General features: G+C 41.5%; 1 protein-coding gene across 1 annotated transcript; it reads right to left on the minus strand.

Moving 5' to 3' along the window:
* Positions 1-1,102: 1,102 nt before the first annotated feature.
* Positions 1,103-18,307, minus strand: nudt14 (nudix (nucleoside diphosphate linked moiety X)-type motif 14). Its single transcript, XM_017411727.3, has 5 exons — positions 18,145-18,307; positions 9,021-9,064; positions 3,904-3,968; positions 3,175-3,457; positions 1,103-1,611 (listed from the first exon to the last, which is right to left on the minus strand). The coding sequence occupies exons 1-5, from the start codon at positions 18,223-18,225 to the stop codon at positions 1,362-1,364; spliced, it is 723 nt and encodes a 240-aa protein (XP_017267216.1). The 5' UTR covers positions 18,226-18,307; the 3' UTR covers positions 1,103-1,361.
* Positions 18,308-19,865: the final 1,558 nt, after the last annotated feature.

Genomic DNA, 19,865 nt, shown 5'->3' on the forward strand with positions numbered 1-19,865 from the left:
GCGGCCTAAACTGAGATTGTGCTTCAGTACCACAGCGTGTTGAAAACAGAAAAATAGCCCCTCTGCTGAGAGGAAGGTGTGATTGAGGGTTTAAACACTGATTGCTGATTTGGAATACTATAATTAATAAGAAGGTAAGTTTTAAAGGCTGAGAACGGGATAACTTTCATACAGTTTGCTTAAAAGCTTCAATCATTACAAAGCTCGGTGTTTGACTCAGTGGTTTCCAAACTTTTCAACTTATGACCCACAAAATAACAACAGCAGAGACTTGTGACCCCAAACATCCCTGGTTAAAAGATATTAGCATCGCTACAAAGCCAATTAAACAAAGAAAAACTGACAACACAAACAGTCTCAACCACTATTGTCCTGCTTTTATATCCAATTATAACAACTGCTTTTATTTCTTGTAACACTTGTGGCTAAAATACACTTCCTTTTTAAATTTCATTTGATTTCATCTGAAGACCAGCTGGTGTTTCCAAGCCCACGGTTCTCGGTCACATATGAAAGGACTCCACTGTTTTGTGTGTATTTTTAATGGTTATTGTCCAATAAAAGCATCACAAAATCTATTTGCGCTCAAAGCACGGCTTCTTATCCAAGAACTAATTCTTTTGATGCAATTTTAGGACTCTAAACTTTAAGCAAACTGTGGCATTTAACACTTTACTGTTACAGTTTACAGCAGGGGAAGAGTCAGATTATCTAAATATTACTTAAGTGCATTATACTAGTATGCTAATATTCTGATAATATTAATAAGTGACAAGTTAGATCCTGTAGATTCTCATTTTAAGAACAGCAGTTCTGGGCTGAAGTAAACCTAACATGGAGCGTTTTGAACGCTTCAGAAGTGCCGAAAAGCCGAAAACAAGAGTGGACAATGACGAATGGCTTCTTCTCAACCAACGTTGTGTCTTGGAGGTGAACAGTTTCATGCAGATAACATTCAAGACCTACATTAAAAGCAGCGGAGCCTCCCTTTAGTTGTGCAGGCGAATGAGTTCAGTGATATGTGGCTGTCTGAAAGTGATGGCACAGCAAATGAAATGGTTAGCATATCTTGTTGGTTTTCTTTTTTCTTAAAAAAAACGGAGAACGATAAGTGCCAGAGACAACCAGCTGAGGCATTTTTTTTTTTTTAAGAGGGTTGTACGTAAAATTTAAAAAAGTGATTCGAACAGAACTTCATGAGACCAGCTGGTAATAAGAAGAGAAGCCCACCCTTCATCATGTACCAATAAGCAAAAAGGCAACACAGGACGGCGAGCCATGAAGGGGGGCGGTGTGTGTGCTGGGCCGGTGTTTGATTTAAGGTGGAATAAATGACAGAGAGAGCCACTAGTTAAGGCTAGTTACACATTAGTAGAGATCTTGTACTTGGGAGACATGTTATTATGGAACCAGATGAAACTAAAAATGACGCCCATGGTTTTGGGTATACGCTCGTCGTAAGCAAACGTCATGGCCTCGTGCAGCGGGACTTTGACCACCTCGATGAACTCCCCCTCGTGCGGCTCACCTCCGCCCGCGCTGACGCAGTTGTCGTCGGACACCTCGGCGTAAAACATGGTCTGCTTGGCGCCCGTTACACCCACGCCGGATCTGTGGGGGGAGAAACAGGATCTTCTGATAAGAACAGTCAAGGAAAAAATAAAACTTCTTTCAAAACCTTCTTGGTTGGCATATATGTAGCTTTAGAAGCTACATGTCCTCCTGACAACCAGCAGTTTAGTTTGTCCTCTTTTTGCCATCTACAGAGGACGTTTAGGGCTTTTCAATGGTACCAAACATGAAGGGGTGGGGCTTTGGCACCTTACAAAGATTAGGGAATTTTAAAAACTTGTGATTGGACATTATTTTTTTCCCTGCTAATCAGGAGGGTATTTTCATTTTCTGATTTTTCTGTTTCCATCAGCGTGTTCTAAAGCCTTTTGTGCGTCTAAAAAAGGTCTAATCCCAAAGCATGAGGTTCAGTCCACCGGGCTGCAGCAACACCCCCATGGCTCTCATGTGGGTGAAGTTGATACAACAGAAGCAGCCCACACATAACAACGCTCATAGACAACACCAACAGAGCTGGAGGACGTGTTCAAGTCAAATCAAAAACATACGTAGGAGAGCCCGCCCGGCTGCTACAGTCGGATGTGGGACTGGTAGATCCTGGCTCCGTTAAACGCTCCGTCGACCCTCAGGCAGCTAATAGAATCTGCTGACAGAGACGAACGGTTTTCCTGACGCCTGACTCGCTCACACAACCACAGCACTTTCAGCTTGTCAACCAACAGGTCTGGGATCCCACATCTATGAGCCAAAGTTTAAATACAGATACATGACAGGTCTTTTTACACTGATTTTAAATTAAATAATTAGGTATTAATAAAGATACTTAACCTACTGATTATAAAGATAATAACCACGCAAACAGTCTGTGGGATTTCCTCTACTTAAATAGAGCCAAATTAAAACTTATTTACAAAAACTCTAAATTGTTCCTAGATGTGACAGAGCGGTAATGCTTGTTTGTCTCATTTGTCTCTATGTTCCTGTGATGGACTGAAGACCTGTCCAGGGTGTCCCCCGTCTCTCAAACAGTGACTGCTGGAGACAGACAGCAGCTCCCCACGACCCTGGATGGATGGACGGATGGACGGATGGACAAATAGAAACTCTAAATTGTCCCTTGGTGTGAGTGAGACTGAATGGCTGTTTGTCTCCATGTGTCCCTGTGATGGACTGAAGACCTGTCCAGAGTGTACCCCGTCTCTCAAACAGTGACTGCAGGAGACAGACAGCAGCTCCCCACAACCCTGGATGGGTGGATGGGTGGATGGATGGATGGATGGATGGATGGATGGATGGATGGATGGATGGATGGATGGATGGATGGATGGATGGATGGATGGATGGATGGATGGATGGATGGATGGATGGATGGATGGATGGATGGATGGATGGATGGATGGATGGATGGATGGATACTCTAAATTGTCCCTTGATGTGAGTGAGACTGAATGGTTGTGTCCCTGTGGTGGACTGAGGACCTGTCCAGGTGTCCCCCGCCTCTCGCACTGTGACCGCTGGAGACAGACAGCAGCTCCCAGCGACCCGGAGAGGAAAAAGCAGGTAAATAACTGAACTGAACGGAATAAAAGGTTCATTGCTGACCTGTATGAAGTAATCCTCTTCAGTTTGGAAGCGGGCACGTCGTAACCACACTCCTCCAGCACCTCCTGCCGGGCGATCTCCTCCAGGGAGAGGTCCGGTTTGTCCACCAGGCCGGCGCAGAGCTCGTAGGTGACCCCCGCTGAGGCCGGGGGCCACTGGGACGAGCTCTCCTCCTCTGAGGCCGGCTGGGCCTCCTGAGACTCCGAAGCTTCGCCCTCCTCGGTCTTTTCAGCAGCCTGAGGAGTCTTCGTCTTTGCCTTTTCCCACTCACACATGTACACAGCTGCAGGTGAGAGAATAAGGAGAAATGGTGATTAAACAGAATAAAGACTTATAAAACATTTCTCAAGTTAAAAGCCGAATGTTATCCTTGTTGCCATTTTTCTCCCAGCAGCATTTATAAATGAAGGGAGGAGAAAAGTATATCAAGGCCCAGACTTCCTTGAATTTAGCGCACTGCGGAGTGAAAAAGCCTCTGGCGACTTTTAACAAAGGAGGTTAAGCTTTGTACAGTAATGGGGGCTGCGGTGGTCTATTTATGAGTCTACATTTCAACAAATCAGTTGACTGAACAGAGTTTACATTGTGCTTTTTAAGTGAAATTGCCCACAGGATGTTTGACAGTCTAATCTTGGACCGGTGTCACGAAAAAGAAGAAAAAGCTGCACAGTTTATGAATCTGTTTTTTGCTGCCGGTTTGCCGCTTTGTGAACAAATAAGAAAACCTACCTGGACGGAACTGCTTGACGAGGATGAAACAGTGTGAGGTGGTGTTGAAGATCAGCACCGATACGCTGCAAAATCCAGAGGGGGGAAAAAAAAGCCAAAATCACACAAAACTGGTTAAAACTTCTGCACAAACGACATGTAACTGCAGGGGAAAAATAAATCTTCAGAAAGCATCAATTCCAAGACAATAATAATGATGTTTTCGTTCCTTCGGCTGCTGTTTCGGCTGTTGCCACAGTGAGCGAACTCAGCGGAGGCCTTTTCCTGACGCAACCTGGATTCAAACCAGATTCAGGATTACAAGACGGCTGACCACTGAGCTGCCGCAGCCTCTAAAGACAACAATAAAAATAATGATAATAACTAAAAAAACGTTGACCTTTGACCCCATGAACCTTGAAATCAACAGTGATCACCTTTGACCAATGAGGTGTCCAGCTGTGGAGTTTACCATTCCCGTTATACAGCTGCAGATCTGGAGCACGGGCTGACCTTTGACCCCTAAACTTTATTTACTTATTCCTTGTATCATGTTTGATACTTCCTGAAAATTTCCTGAAAATCCGTTCCTAACTTTTTGAGTAATCTTGTCCACAGACAGACAGACGCTACTAAAAACATAACCTCCTTTACAGAGGTAATAATAATAATAATAATAATAGTTTTTGGTATTTTGACACAGATCTCTTGTTTAGAAATGACAATTAAACCTTTTATTCTGCATGACTGCACATATCTTAACCTTCAGTGATTCACAGCACGCCGCCTGGCCGAGCGTATTCCTGTGTCGGACATTTCCTGCGGTAAAAATAAAGTGATACTAAAACACCCTCCACTTCTAAAATAAGAACGAGGATCCAGGGATCAGGAGGTCAAACTGTTGGGAATTTGACTCGTCGCTGCGAGGATCTGGAAATGAAAGTAGAGCGAAGGTCCCGGTGAACTGTGGTCGGGTCGCTGCGGGCGGTTGTTGTTTTTTTTTGTGTTTGTGCGCCGCCGCAGGCTTCAGAACCGGGCTCTGTGTTGGGAAAGCGGATGCGCCTGAGGCGGCAGGAAGCCCTGCCCTGAGTTTCCCATGCTGAAAGGGAACCAGGAGGCTGCTGTTAAAATATCAGACCCACTTCGGTAATGATTTCATGTCTGCAGATGAGCGTTTTCAGGAAAAAGGTTGGCCCACAAAGTTTATCTAAACTCATCTTTACACTCAGTGGGTCACACATTTTACTTTGATAGATTTTCATTTCTGCTGGAGGAAATCAAAATAAAACAATTAGTTTATTCAAATTAAGTAGCTTTATTTGTTCAGAATTCTGCATATTAATTTAACCGTGCATATATCAAAACGTTCAGCTCAGAAGAATTATTTTTTAAAAGTTCCCACATAGATCTTTAAAAACATAACTGTCTTTGAAATCTGTTTTTATCTTTTAGCTGCTGTTCTTCTACTTCTAGCTAATCATTTTCAAGCCTTTTGCTACGTTCACCTCGCTAAACTTAGCTTTTAGCTTTCATTCTCCTACTTGTAGCCTTGTGCTTCTGTCCTGCTCCTTCTAGCTCGTTTTTAACTTCTTCACCAACTCTCGGTAAAGTCGTTCAGCTGTCAGCATTCCCACTGCGCTTCTGCAGAAAATACCAACGTCTCTAATTATAATCCGCACTTTAAAAGCTGAAACGGCCGGCGTCAGTAAAGGGTTAAAGAGTAAAAGTTGTTTTCATTCAGAAATTGAGCGAGCCAGTCGTTACACCGGATCAGCTGCATTCTTATTCGGACAGCTAGTCAGGACTTGTTTTAAAGGTTTAAATAAACTGAACTTGACTGTGTACAAGTACAGCAGGTAATACTTGAACAGGGAAGTATTTTTAGATGCTTTCTCTGTGGCTCTTTAAGCAAAGTCCAGAGCTAGGAAGGCAATAAGAAGCAGGCATTAAAAACAATAATATATATATCATTTAGCCTAAATGTCTACAGTTACCAGACTACATCTTCCTGTGTGGTCGGCCTACAGGTCAGTCATGTGTCTGCTGATAATTACAAACACTTCTGATCCTTTTCACACCAGCAGCTACAGAAACAGCAGCTCGTCGGTCCACTTCCTGTTTCAATCACTTCTTTCCCGTCCTTCCTCCCACTGAATGAACAGAAACAAAAACAGCCTTTTCCCACCGGCTTCTTCCAAAACTAAAACGCAGCAGGGACTCCCTTCTGACCTGCGGCTTTTCTTCAGCTGTGATGCTGATGCATCTGTGAATTTTACCAGCTTCTAAGAAACTGAGTGAGGAAAAACTAAACAGCACAGACGCATGTGAAACATCCTGCAAGGGACCATTCCTACTGCGGAGCAGAGACGGATAAAATAACTGCAGTATCCGCAATAAAAGCCGAACACAGACCTGAGAGATGCAAGCTGGGAGTCCTGCGGGGCTGTTAAACATCATTTCTGCTCTTCTGCTGCTGAAAACAGCTGTAATGTTTCAACCAAGGAAAGCCAAAACAGATCTCAGGACTGTTAGACTTCCTCTGAAGGGATCCTGGCTGAACACTGAGGAAACTGGGTAAAAGCAGAGGCTAAAGGCTACAGAGCTTCACTACCAACATACTGTCAATGTATTCTTGTCTCTTGTGACTAGGGTTGGCCATCGAGTCTTGAGAATCGATTGGAGCCGGGACTAACATTCAGATGGGCAACCGTGGACAGAGAGTGAGAGTGTGGCTGAACTTTAATAAAAGAAATTAGCAGTCAGTCGGCTCAGTGCTACACCTGCAAGAAGATTTTATAATGCAACTGGAGAATGCACGACCAGCCTGGCCTAGCGCCGCACCGCGGTCAGAATCAGGTCTTAAATCAACACTGAGGCAGCTAACAAGTTATGCTCGTCATAAAAATGGTGGATCAGCTCAAATGTAAATACCAAGCTAACGTCAGCGCGTGTATTTTTATATAAATAAACGACCTGAAGGTGCCAACGTTAGCCAGGAAGTTGACCAGACGACACCGCGTGCTGCTCCGTCCACCTCCAAAGGGAAGCTCTTGGTGCAACAAACGGAAGAGTGCCACGGAAAGGTTACAGCCTTTATTGCCTCTTAAAAGAACTGGAATCGAGAATCGTTAGGAACCAGAAATGTTCAAATTCAAACGATGCTTAACCCTATTTGTGACAGAACTGAAGAAATGAAGAAGCTGGGATATTTCTCATTTACTAAAACCAATATGAAAGTATTCCCTCATGTTTTGTGAAATTATTGTCTACTTTTTTCTTGAATCAATCAGGACTACAGGCTGCAGGTGCAACTACAGTCAGTTAGTAAAGCTGTATAAATCTTAGTTTGCGTTTATCTCAACTTAAAGAACGAAGAACAATACTGGTGAAGACCCTCTGTTGACCGTGTTGAGATTAGATTTCGTGGCCCAGCTCTTCTGCATTGATCTGATTGATTTGCCTCTGAAAGAAGCTGAAGCACAGATGGTCGATCCGGTCGTTTCATGAGGATTTTTTGCTTCGCTCGTTCACGTAGAAGCAAGAGCACAAACAAAAAAAAGGTCTCACACACTTTAACAAAAATGCAAAACAATCCTGGGTCCTTTCAACAAACGCTCAAACAATTTGCCAGCATTTCCTCTTTAAGAAAAGCTACATGTTGCCACGGGAAATCTTTTCTCAGAAATACAGGTTTTAGGCTTGCTGCTTTCTCTCAGGGGGACTATTTTTACCAAGAACCTGTGTTTGGGGTCAGTGGAGGAGGAAGGAGGGTTGAAATGACCTGAAACTTGCCTCCTGGCATTACGGTACACTGAGGAGGGGAACTGATGGGTTTTTTTTTACATTTCATCCCATGAAGCTTAGACTTTTACAGCCACTGTTTCATTTTGAATAACAAGTTGCCACATCTACTAAAAACAGGCCTGTTTAGTTTAATGGTCCAATCAAAGAAAAATGAAAGATAAGGATAAAAAAAACGCCAGGAAGAAGCAAAGACTGCTTCTGCAAATTCTTTTTAACATTGCATGCTGATAAAAAAAGGTCAGTTTAGGCTAAAAGAATACATTAGAAATAATTTTCACAAAGCACAAAACAAAACATAAAAGTCAAGAACTCAGATCAGAAAATTCATCCTCGTTTTCTGATCCCAGCAGCTACATGGGATTCAGATACTTTAGACACGAGCTCTTCAGATTAGAACATGTTTTGGACATGAACATGCATGACCCAGAGATCGACAGGCATCATCAGGAAGGCTGCTTGCAGACAAAGTCAAATATGTGGAGAGAAAAGAGTCTCAAAAGTCTTCCAGAAGCGTACAAGATTCACAAATGCACCAACAGGTTTTCAAATTCACACATTTAGGAAAAAAAAAGAAACAGATTTACTGGGTTATTTGAAATAATGTACTAAACCAGTGGTGTCCAGTCCCGGTCCCAGTCCTGGTCCTGGAGGGACCCTGTCCTGCATGTTTTAGGTGTTTCTCAGTTCTGACACAGCTGATCTAAATGACAGTGATTAACAGGCTGAGTGAAGACCTGCTGAAGAGCTGAGAAACCTCTAAAACATGCAGGACAGTGTCCCTCCAGGACCAGGACTGGACACCACTGCGCTAAATTAAAACACGTTACTGGATTCTAAAAATGTAAATTTTGTGGACTGCATTGCTGAAATAAACAACCCAAAATGGGCAGGTTATTCTTCTTCTGGAAAACGTTAAGAGAAGCAGCGCCCTTTCCTCTATCAGAGGACAGTGGACACGATGGCGGGGCGTCCACCAGCTGTTCTCTTTTCAGAGGTCTCCACAGCGAGTCATCCTCCTCCATCTAACTCTGTCTTCTGTGTCCTCTGTCCTCCGTCCATCTACCTCCATGTCCTCTCTAACTGCATCCATATGTCCTCTTTGTCTCTAACATCCTTCTACCAATATACCCACTGTCCCTCCTCTGCACATGTCCAAACCGTCTCAGTCTGGGTTTTAAATGTGTACGTTTAAAAAACTGTTCATGCATTTGTGAATACCAATTTTTCTCCACACAAATATGGCTGTTTTTAGGTGGGGTTAGGGTTATTTGATTTGTTGGCAAGAAGCACATTCATGGGAGAACTAGACTGGGACGCCGCATGCACTGTTTTACCTGTCATGAGTTCGCATGAAGTCCCAGGATTTCTTTGTGCCATTCTGTGAAGAAACACATTTAACAGCAATAAGTAAATGCTTTAAAAACATCCTTATTTTAAATATATTGACTGTTCTAACTGAGTGACACAGAAGTGAAAATAAACACTGTTGATATATTAATAACTACACATAACAACTTAATGTAGAAGTTGAAGCTGAAACAGCATAAGTGCCCCCTGTAGGCGGGCTGCGGTATAGGTTTAACTCCATGTTAACACATAGGACATTTGCCTGATTAAAATAAAATATAAATATGATCTGTTTTTCATACAAATCTGCATGGCTTAAAATCAGTGCATCACTTAAAAAAACAATATTTGTGAACTAAAGAAAAAGATCTGATTTATTTAATAGGTTTGCTGTAAAATAACATGAAAAATCCATGTCCTAAACTACACCCGACAGAAACATATACTGAGGCAAAACAATTATTAATAAACCAGAAAAATGTGCAAACAGAGGAGAATTGAAATTTTATAAAACCAAAGGCAATTCCTCCTTGTTTCATTTTATACTGAACAAAAAAAAACAACAAATTTTTGTCTTATACCTACATGGAGAAATTCCTAATTTTGGTAATTTACCCAAACTAAAATAAGCTATTAAATATTGTTATAAAGGCAATGGTAACATTATTAAACTGGATATTAAACCAGGTGAAAACTCCCGTTTTCAGAGCACGATTGTGGTCAGAACCAAAGTGGTGTTTGACCTCTATGTTGTCTGATTGCTGGTTCTTTTTGATATTTTATTTTATTTTAATTTATTCATATTTAAACTCAGCCAAAGGAGCTAAATACTTGCGATTTATGTGGAACTCATTGCTTCATTTCATGTAGATTTTACTGTTGTTCTTAAAATAAAATAAAGAACAAATGCATTGAAATTCAAATTCTGACATTTGTATTTCTAAATGACAAACACCTACTCAGTTTTTGAATAATAATGACTGTATTTGGGAAGGAAGCCTGTTAAAACCTTTCTGTTTGGGGAATCTTTAAGCCGAGGAATACTTTCCAGCTTCACAAGGAAACTATACAGCCTTTTTTTTAAAGAGTAGAGTATATATTTGCTATTTATAGCCCGGAGGAACAAATTAACACGTAGTAAACAAAAGCAACACTATATATGTCAAGAGTTTCCTTTTAAATATCAGATCTGATGTGTGAATTTACCACAGCAACTTTGCATATATTCTTCTCTCCACTTTACTGTATAAAAATGGTAAAGTTGGCCTACATTTTATCTGCCTGAGGAAATATGACCTTGATTCATATTTAGGCTACACCTCCTCTCCACCCACAAGCTCTGTCAGATGCAAGGAAGAGCAGCTTCTTTCTCCATCTGCAAGAGATCTGGTGTTGGAGTGAGTCGGTGCGGCTTCAGGAGGAGCTGGAACAGCAAGCTAATTGCACCGAAACGAGTTCGAAATCTGCGATTTGTGAAGCACAAGTAAAAAACGAGCAGCTAAGACAAGAAGAGACGGCAGTTAACTCTCCTTCTCTGCCGTTAATCCAGAGAAATGAAGCCGAGACAGATGCTTTGGCTGCTCTACAGTCTACCAACTTAATTACTCACAAAATCCTGTTGTGTCAACAAGTGAGTCTGTGTCTCGCACAAAATGAGCCCCATGTTGGGTCAAGTCAGACTGAATGGTCACTACAGCAGTAGCTGGCAGTGTGTGGGACATTTAACGCAGTACGTAAATGGTAAAAAGCACTTTGCAATGTGTTTCTTATTAATACATACTCATACAGAGCTTTCTACTATATTTACAGTATGTCTATATTCTCACTAGTCCACCAGGAAGCATATGGAAGACAGTGGGGGGTCCAGTGTCTCGCCTAGGGACACTTTGAGAGACTGGCTGAGGATCAAACCCCCAATCCTCTGATTGGAAGACAACCTTCTACTCAGGGACTTCAAACGTAGCCGGCAGCCGGCGAACATCGTCGTGTAAAACCTTTTTTCAGACACATTTTGGCTGGCTACTTTTTATTGATTGACCAAAAAGATTTTGTAAATGTTTGCCAAGAAGGGTCCCTGAACTGCGTAATGATGCAAAATGACATTTTATATACAATAAATGGTGATTTTCTTCCTCCCCGAGTTTGTTTTTGATCATTTTTTGTCGATTTGTGGGCGCAGCCATCTCCGAGTTCTTGTTTATCGAGGTCGAGGCTTCTGATTGGTTGATGTTGGGCTCGTGGCACTGCATCGTTTTCCACAGAACGGTCAGCAACACCAACCTGTGTCCACATCCAAAGGATCCCACAATGAGCGCATCTACATCAGAGAATACCTGATGGAGGACATAATAACAGAAATGCACTGTGGGAAAACCTTGATGTAGAGGTGACTCTAACACATACCTTTGACTTAAACATTACTGCTGATCACCAAGTAAAATCATTCATCAGGATAAAGCAGCCTTCCACATCGCAAGAATGGTTCAAGCACCTCAAGTGATTTGGCCTCCAACCTCTCCAGGTTTCATTGGACAAAGTAGCCCAACATCCCAACTTAAAGGATCTGCTGCTGACTGCCTGTTGACAGATCCCAGAGAAATACGGCGTAGATTTAACTGTGCCGTCTAAATCCACTCAGTGACTCTCTACGAGGACTGCTCGTAAGAAGTTTGTTCCTGTAGTAAAAAGCTAAATTCAACCTTTGCAAAGTTTTTGGAAAAAGTAAAACCTAATGACCTGAGGAAAACTGATGTAATTTAAGTGCCAAACAAGCTGCCGATCTGCCATGTAGGTTAACAGTTGCAATCAAAATCTTACAAAATCCTGATGTCATTAAAAAGATTAAGTTTAGAAACGTTAGAATGAGGCTGTATGGATAACACTGCTTCTGTAATCACTACTTCCTGCCATTGTACAAAGGAAAGGACTAAGTGTTGCTGCGGTGAATGCTGTCAAACTGGGTAGTTTTGTCCAAAGGGGTCTCACTTTTCTAGAAGTTCTGTATAGAACTGTACTTCACAACATGGATTTCCATTTTTAAAAGCTTTAGAGGAAATCTGATAGTATCAGAGCAAAACGAAGACTACTGGAATCATTTAGATCCCATTTTATTTTTAATATTCCATGTAATATTTTTTAAAAAGTCACAGAAAGGAAATAATTTATTTAATTGTGACACAAAAGACAAACCAATGGTGAAGACCTTGGATTGCTGGGTCATAAATTAGGTCAGTTTTAGCTCTAAATGCTCTGCTGGGATTTGCAGTTTGATAGACTTCACAGACCCCTTTTTGAAATAGGGTTCATATTTTATTCTGTATTTTTATTGGGCCTAAAGTGCAGTTTAAGCAGAAATGTAAAGCTCCACTGAACAAACAGGAAGATAATGCTGTTGGGGACCACCAACACGGTGATAACTACCAAGACAGCCTATCTGCAGAATCATTCATTTTTTCCCCAAATAAAACTGCAGGATTAGAAAATGTCTAATCTGAAAATACGACCTAAAATCAAAGAATTAGAAATTAAACATCTTGATTATGACCCAGTTTGTAAAAAGCATGTGTCAAACTCTGCTTCTTAGGGGCCGCGCTCCTGAATGTTTTAGGCCTATTCCTGCTTTAAATGAACTACTTGTGGACGTGCTTCTGGAGAACTTGATGATTTATTGAGGAGGTAATTAAACCAGGTGTGTTGGAGCAGAAAACCCTAAAACTTCCAGGACAGCGGAGCCTGGAGGCCTGGTCTAAAGGGCTCAAACATCATCATCGATTGAGCAACTCTATTTTTCTCATATTATTTGAGGTGAAGCTACTCTGGATGAATGTGTCAGGACACACACACACACACACACTCTCTCTTTAGTGTCCTGTCACCACACACAGATGGTGGGGTTCCCCTCATTACTTGGGCCACTTGCTGAGAGAGGGGGGTTGGCGGGAACAGCGGGAATGGCCTCGGGGAGATTGAGAACCATGGCCGACATGGATTACGACGGAGAGATTAGCCCGTGGGGAGAGACGGAGTCGGAGAGGAAGGGAAGCAGAAGCAGCCGACCCGGGGACCCTTAAGTCGACGCGGCCCCAACAACATCAGAACCGAGGAGCTCCTGTGAGAACGTCTAATGACCGCCTCTTTCAAAACACACAAGCACTCACACACCTCCTGTGCTGACACCATCAACTGGCAGCTGCAGCATTAAAAAAAAAAAGAAATCAACCATCGGCAAATACAACAGCACTTTGAATGTCAACAGTTTTATTTCCTGGTTTAGGCTTCAGTGCCAGAGACCCAACAGTCTCTGCTTTTTCACAATGCCACATCTTCACCAACATAAACTCACTTATGACTTATAAAATATACGGATATAAGACAGGTATTTCTAAAAACACAAAGGTTTTTTTAATGTTTCAGCCGTGGCTCCACATGGAAACGGTGCTTAAGGAGCCCAAAAACTGAATTTTATTAAACCAGGCTGCAGAGTAAAAGAATAAATAAATCTTCAAACACCACCGTTGTGTTTTCATGTGGACAGCAAAAACGCAACTTTTAGAAAACACTGCCATGGTCCCTCCTCCTGCCTGACCTACGACCCCAAGCATGGCAGACGCGGCAGCGACAGCAACAACAGATTACAAGCTGGTGTTTGTGCTGCAGATTTCAAATATTCAACTACAGCAACACCTTCGTGCTCCAATTTACTACAACGAACAGACAGGGCTGATGTCTCAAAGAGAGCAGAGAAAAAAATGTTTATTTTTTTACACCAAAAAAGGGTTTTATCATTTTATTAAACAATCTCTGTCAGCAATACTAAAAAGCAAACCCTGCAGAAAAAAGAGCTACATTTAAAAACTTATGAAATTGGATTACTTTCAAGGATTTTTTTAAAAAACAACAAAAAAATTATTTAAAAAATAAAAAGTCTGTGGTCCTCCATTTACTGTAATATCGCGCAGGTTCAATGAATTTGTCAGCAGTCAATTAGTCCTTTAAATTCATTACCTAAAAGCTAAATTACACTTTATTATAAAATCAGTCAGCAGTACTATTATTGTTGCATTAATTTTACCTCAACTGGTTCTAAATTATTAAAATTAAAACTCAACTTTTTGCAAAAAGAGATACTTTTAAATTAAATAATCAAACTAAATATGGATTTGATCCTAAATCACATAAAGGAAATCCTCTGTTGATAAAACAAACATAAAATATACAAATAACAGTCATTAATTGATTGCTGCGTTTAATCTTGAACATATTTTTAATCAGCTTTATGAGAAAATGTGTATTTCAGGGTCATGGAGCTCACACTCGCTGAAGGAGTGAGGGGCCACTGGCTGAAACGAGGTAAATGGCTCCAGATGAATAATTCAAACCATCGTGTTGAATAAATGAACGTCTATTTTTCACGTCTAAGTAGCAGCTTGTGATTCTCTGTCAGAGATAAGAGGGGTTTCCCAGAGTCAACAAGGGACAATCACCTGCTTTGTAGAGGGAGACGAGACAAAACAACCAAAAACCGACGATTCGGAGAGTCTCTCACACGACATTATCCACTCTCAGGGTTGGAGTCGGGGAGGTCAGCAGGTCTGATCAGTGACCGGAGGCTCAGCTGCAGATGTACAGATGAGAATAAAAGGACTCCAGAAGAGAAGCTCCCTCAGCGCGACACAAAAAAAAGAAATAAAAGCCTTTGTGGGGAGTCTCTGAAGAGCCCATCCTGAGCTGTGAGCTCTGAAGGATCCATAATGAGGATGAAAGTGTGGATAAGACACGAACAGAGCTCAGCATCATCTCCTCTGTTGTCCATCTGCCATCTTCAGCCGATCTCTTGACATGTGTGTGAACTCCAGACAGGACAAACTCCTAACTCAGCTGCTCATCACATGATGGGGCTTAAATCATCCTAAAAAAAACAAACAGCACCATCCAATCACAGAGGCAGTTTATGGTTTGTCTAAGAGGACATTTAAAGCCTCTTCAGCCTAAAAACTGGATGAAACAGGCTTTTTGTTTTTAACCAGCACTACAAAAAGTCACCAATACAGTCTGCTTAAATCCACACATCTTTGTGGGGGTCAATGTCGTTCACTAACCTCAATTTCTGCCAATATCGATCATTGTCAGCTGGTTCAAGTGTCTCCTCATTGCTTTTTTCTGGTTTCAAGCCCATCAAACCCAGCAAAATAAAAAAAATTCACAAAAAAAACCCCATCAGGCAACAGTGGCGCCAACCAAAGCGGTTTTCCTTCAGAACTCCTCAGTACCAACAGTACCGACCTCCTTAGCTCAGTAACAGAAAAACTACACAGCTATCGTCAAATCCTAAATGATTTTTGGACAGCAGGCTATTTGTTTGTTTAAGGAAATATTTCTCACTTTGTTGGAGACCATCAGGACACACCAGCATGAAAATATGTTTTCTTTTAGAGGGACGGCTAAGAGTCTATGAGCTGCGCTTTTAATAAACCTACGGTACAATAATAATAATAATAATAATAATAATAAAAAATCAAACAGAGTTAAACTGGAAGGATAAACTGAGGCTCATAACTTCACACATTTTTCTGTCATGAATATTGGGACACTACATTAAAGTAGCTAATGTGACACTAAATACATGATGAGACGCTTGTCAGAGGAGTTGAGAATGTCCCTTCCCTCCATTTTCATCTTCAAAATTCAAAAACATGAACCGATGGCCGAGTAGAAGAATGGATGGATTTACAAGCCCCCTGAAAAATGACTACCTCAGTAATGCAGGGGATAAATGACGCTTGACAGGCGTGCGTTAGCAGGCATTAATGGACAACATTAGAGGCCAGCAACACCCAACATGCAGAGCCCAGACAAACCGATAATAACCTGAACAAGAAAACTGAGATAAAACGTGCTGCTCGGCCTTTCGTTTGACAAAGCAAGGTGTGGGAAACCTGCTGACTGTGAAAAAAAAAAACAACATTTTAATTGGCTGTGTGATCTGCTTTCCAGCACGTTTAATCTAATAAAACGCCACAAGACAAGGTTCGCGCTCCCTCTGAGGAGGAAAGCGTCATCAACCTCTCTCCTCCTCAGAAGCGAGGCGTTTTTTTCCTCTCCTCTCTGTGATTCTAGAAAGAGTTGGAAAATTAGAAGTTTGCTGAAATGTTTCCCTTCCTGACTGTCCTGTCAAAAAAAAAAACAGGGATCCAGATGGAGAGATGCTTCCAGTCTGAGCAGAAGCGTCGAACACTCAAATACAGACCTATATTATCACACAGAAAACAGCTACAGCTGAAAACAGTGAGTATTTAACCTATCAACCTTGAGTGAATTACATTATATTGGAGGAACTTCTCTTGCAGATGTTGCGCCAAATTAGAGCCGTTTGGGTTTGTTAATAGAAACCGAATTTCTGAATAGACGGCCGACAGGAATGACAACCCAAGACCGATTTTTAACCCTGAAAATCAGAGGAAACTTTTAACCTTGCTAACAGCAGTTAGGGATAATTGTTCTGGCCAGCTCCGGTTTGACATGATTAAACAGTAAATGAAACGCATCATGACCCAGTTTGTGTGGATCCGGAGCAGCAGCAGCAGCGAGCAAACCAGTAACATGAGAGGAGCTGAGGAGTGGAGGAGACGCAATTTCTTCATTTCAATGTGAACAAAAAGCAGAAATTTATGAGCTGGGTGTTTAATTGACATGAGGGAAGAAGAACTGAGCTTTACATAAGAAGTAAAAAAAATAAATAATAATGACAATCATATTGTAGTCTTTCCAAAATTGTAGAAGTTCATATTGAGAAAACTATGTGAGAAAACTAAACCAGTGGAGTCCAGTCCTGGTCCTAGAGGGCCACTATCCTCCATGTTTCAGGTGTTTCTCTGCTCTGACACACCTGATTTAAATGACTGAGTGATTAACAGGCTTCTGCAAAATTTGCAGACCAGCTGAAGAGCAGAAAAACATCTAAAACCTGCAGGAACAGGACTGGTCCCGGTTTAAATAAGCTGTGAAATGGGTGCGCAGCAATTAAACATAAAATAATATATACATATATTTTAACTAGGGCTGGCATTTGAAAGCAAAGTGCTCTAAGTAAACATCTGTTCACACCCACCCACGTGTTCTTATATTTATTTACCAAGATAAAAATAATCTGGTTTCTATAAATGTTACTGCAGTAAAGAAGCAATCAGTAGAATCGTCTCAGTACTGAAGTCTTTTCGATGAACTGTAATCTCTCCATTGGCATTTGATAATTCAGGGTCGTCCTACCCAAACAGGGACCTCTCGGATCGAAAAAGATGAAACTACGGCTCTCATTTTGTCCTTTCAGAGCCACCATTTGCCTGCTTTTCCTCGTGATTCCTTTCGTTCTGACCAAGACGGTGGATCTTAATCAAAGACTCTTTAATGACATAAATAACTGATAACTCTATTCAAAGTAAATCTGGGGTGCAAATAAAATCACTCAGAATTGGTAGACAAATATGAGCTTACTTTTCACAAAACAAACTCTACCAGGGTTTAAAAGTAGCAAGGTTCTCCTCTGTTCTTTATGAAAACCAGTCAGTAAAACACAATCTAAACCTGAACAGTGAAGACTTATATATTTATATATATATATATAAAAACAAAAGAAAATATATATTTATATATATATAAAAACAAATTTTCTGAGCCAGTTTGATAGCTGAGCTCAATAAGTCCCCTATGCCTCATAAGTCACACAAATAAAACATCATCTGCTGTCAGGTCAGGCTGTTAAACAATGTCACTTACAGCTCTAATTTAAAGCATGTGCTGATGATGCTCAGCCATTAGGAGAGCCCCCTCTGCTTGGCTAACGTTAGCATTAGCCTGTTAGCCTAGCTGCCTCAAGTTTGCACAAACTACAGACGGAACAAGTGAAACTGGACCGCTGTGGGGTTCAAACAGACCGAGTACGGCTGACGGTTTTCGTTTTGGTGTTAAACTGCTGACAGCTGTTAGTGTTTGTGGTCAGCAGGTTAGCCTCCGATGCTAGCAGCTAAATGAATGAGGCGGCGGGGGAGGGGGGTGGCTGGGCTAGCCGACAGCATCCAGATTCAGCATCCTCCACAGCAGTCAGAGGTGGCTCACCTGGTTGTAGGACACCCGGAAGGGTTTCAGGTAGTTGGACTCTGTGCACGGAACGACTTCAATGCTATTAATCTCCTCCATGGTTCATGAACTGGAGCAGGATGCTGGCTTCCCGATGTTTGACTGTCACCGAGCACTGACAGTGAAGGAATGCCTACGGAAGCCGAGCGAGGACATTTAATTGAACTCAAATTCGTTCCAACAGGAGACTACACGACAAATAAAGGACCTTAATCTTGAGGCAAATTTGTAGTTCTTGCCCTCTTGTTTGTCTTCTAAAGAAAGCTAAAGGTTCTACTGATACTGAGGACAGAATTTCAAAACTAACAACAGAACAATAATGGAAAAACAACATTAAATAATACAACTAAGAACAAGAGACAAAGAGGAAGTGATGGAATTATGCTATTAATTAGCATATTTTGTATAATCTAGTGTTTTTGCTCACAGAATTATTGTTTAAGCCTCTCTTTCATGAGAATTAAAAACACTTTCAGTAATGGTTTTTTGTCCTATTTTAAATCTGAGGACATTTAAACAAACAAAGATACAGTACAGCTCAATATATACTGGGTATTTACCTGGTACTTATAAGGTACACACCCTGTAGCTACAGGAACCAGGCTGTATTATGAAGTGACTTGTTACCCTGTACTTCCAGGGTAGATATTGGTACTTTCTTGGTACGTACCTAGTACCTATCATATGACTTGTCACCTTGTAAGTACCAGGTATTTACCTGTACATACCAGAGACTTACCGGTTACATAACTGGTGTGGATCTGGTGCGTACCAGGTACATATCCAGTACACACAGTTAAGTACAAGTACACTCTGTGTAAGTACCATAATGTGCCTTGCATGTACAGGGTAACAAGTCACTTCATAATACAGCCCGCTCCTTGAAAGTATCAGGTATGTGCCAGGTGTGTCCCAGGTAAGTACAAGTATGTACTTTATAAGTACAGGGTAACAAGTAAATTCAAGTCCCTGCCTGTACCAAATACATACCTGTACATATCGTATGGGATCAGTTAGTGCTCAGAACCCTATTTCCTAATGCCACGTACAAATGACCACACAGACACAGGCAAAAACATTATCACCCTTTCACCTTTAATACAACTGCTTGAAATTTGAATAGATATTCCTAAAATCACTTATCTCTAGACTTATTACAGAAATCAACCTGCTGGCCATTGCTTCAACGAGCGTTTCTTCCCTCTAACAACTATTTTGATGATAAAAACCTACTTTAGCTCTTGTCTTGTCCTCTCTGTTGTATTAAAGACACTTTCAGGAGCACAAGTTAAGATCTCAAATGCAGCTTCCTGTTGCGTAAAACAAGAACAGTATTGTAAAGAATATGGGTGTGGGAGTCCTTTCTCATACATGTAACCTTATGGGTGAGGCTGCATGATGTCACCCCCTCACATCTATAACAGCCTATTATGGAAAAACAATCTTCAGTCTCAATAGAGTGGACTTCCCCCCCAACAAACGAGCACCAGTCCACCACACCAGTCCACCACCCACTATACAAGGACAGGACGTAACACTTCTGCAAACTGATTTACATCTAAATAAATACGGGCCGAGACGAAACAATGTGCAGACCCAAAGGAGGGACCGGCGTCTCTCTGCCCGGCAAGTCCAATTTATATCAGCCGATCGGGCCAAGCTGCAGGGCACGATAAGGCGGGAGGGACTGTTGAGTTAAA

The sequence above is a fragment of the Kryptolebias marmoratus genome, linkage group LG19 (assembly GCF_001649575.2).
Source record: "Kryptolebias marmoratus isolate JLee-2015 linkage group LG19, ASM164957v2, whole genome shotgun sequence".
Classification (NCBI taxonomy): domain Eukaryota; kingdom Metazoa; phylum Chordata; class Actinopteri; order Cyprinodontiformes; family Rivulidae; genus Kryptolebias; species Kryptolebias marmoratus.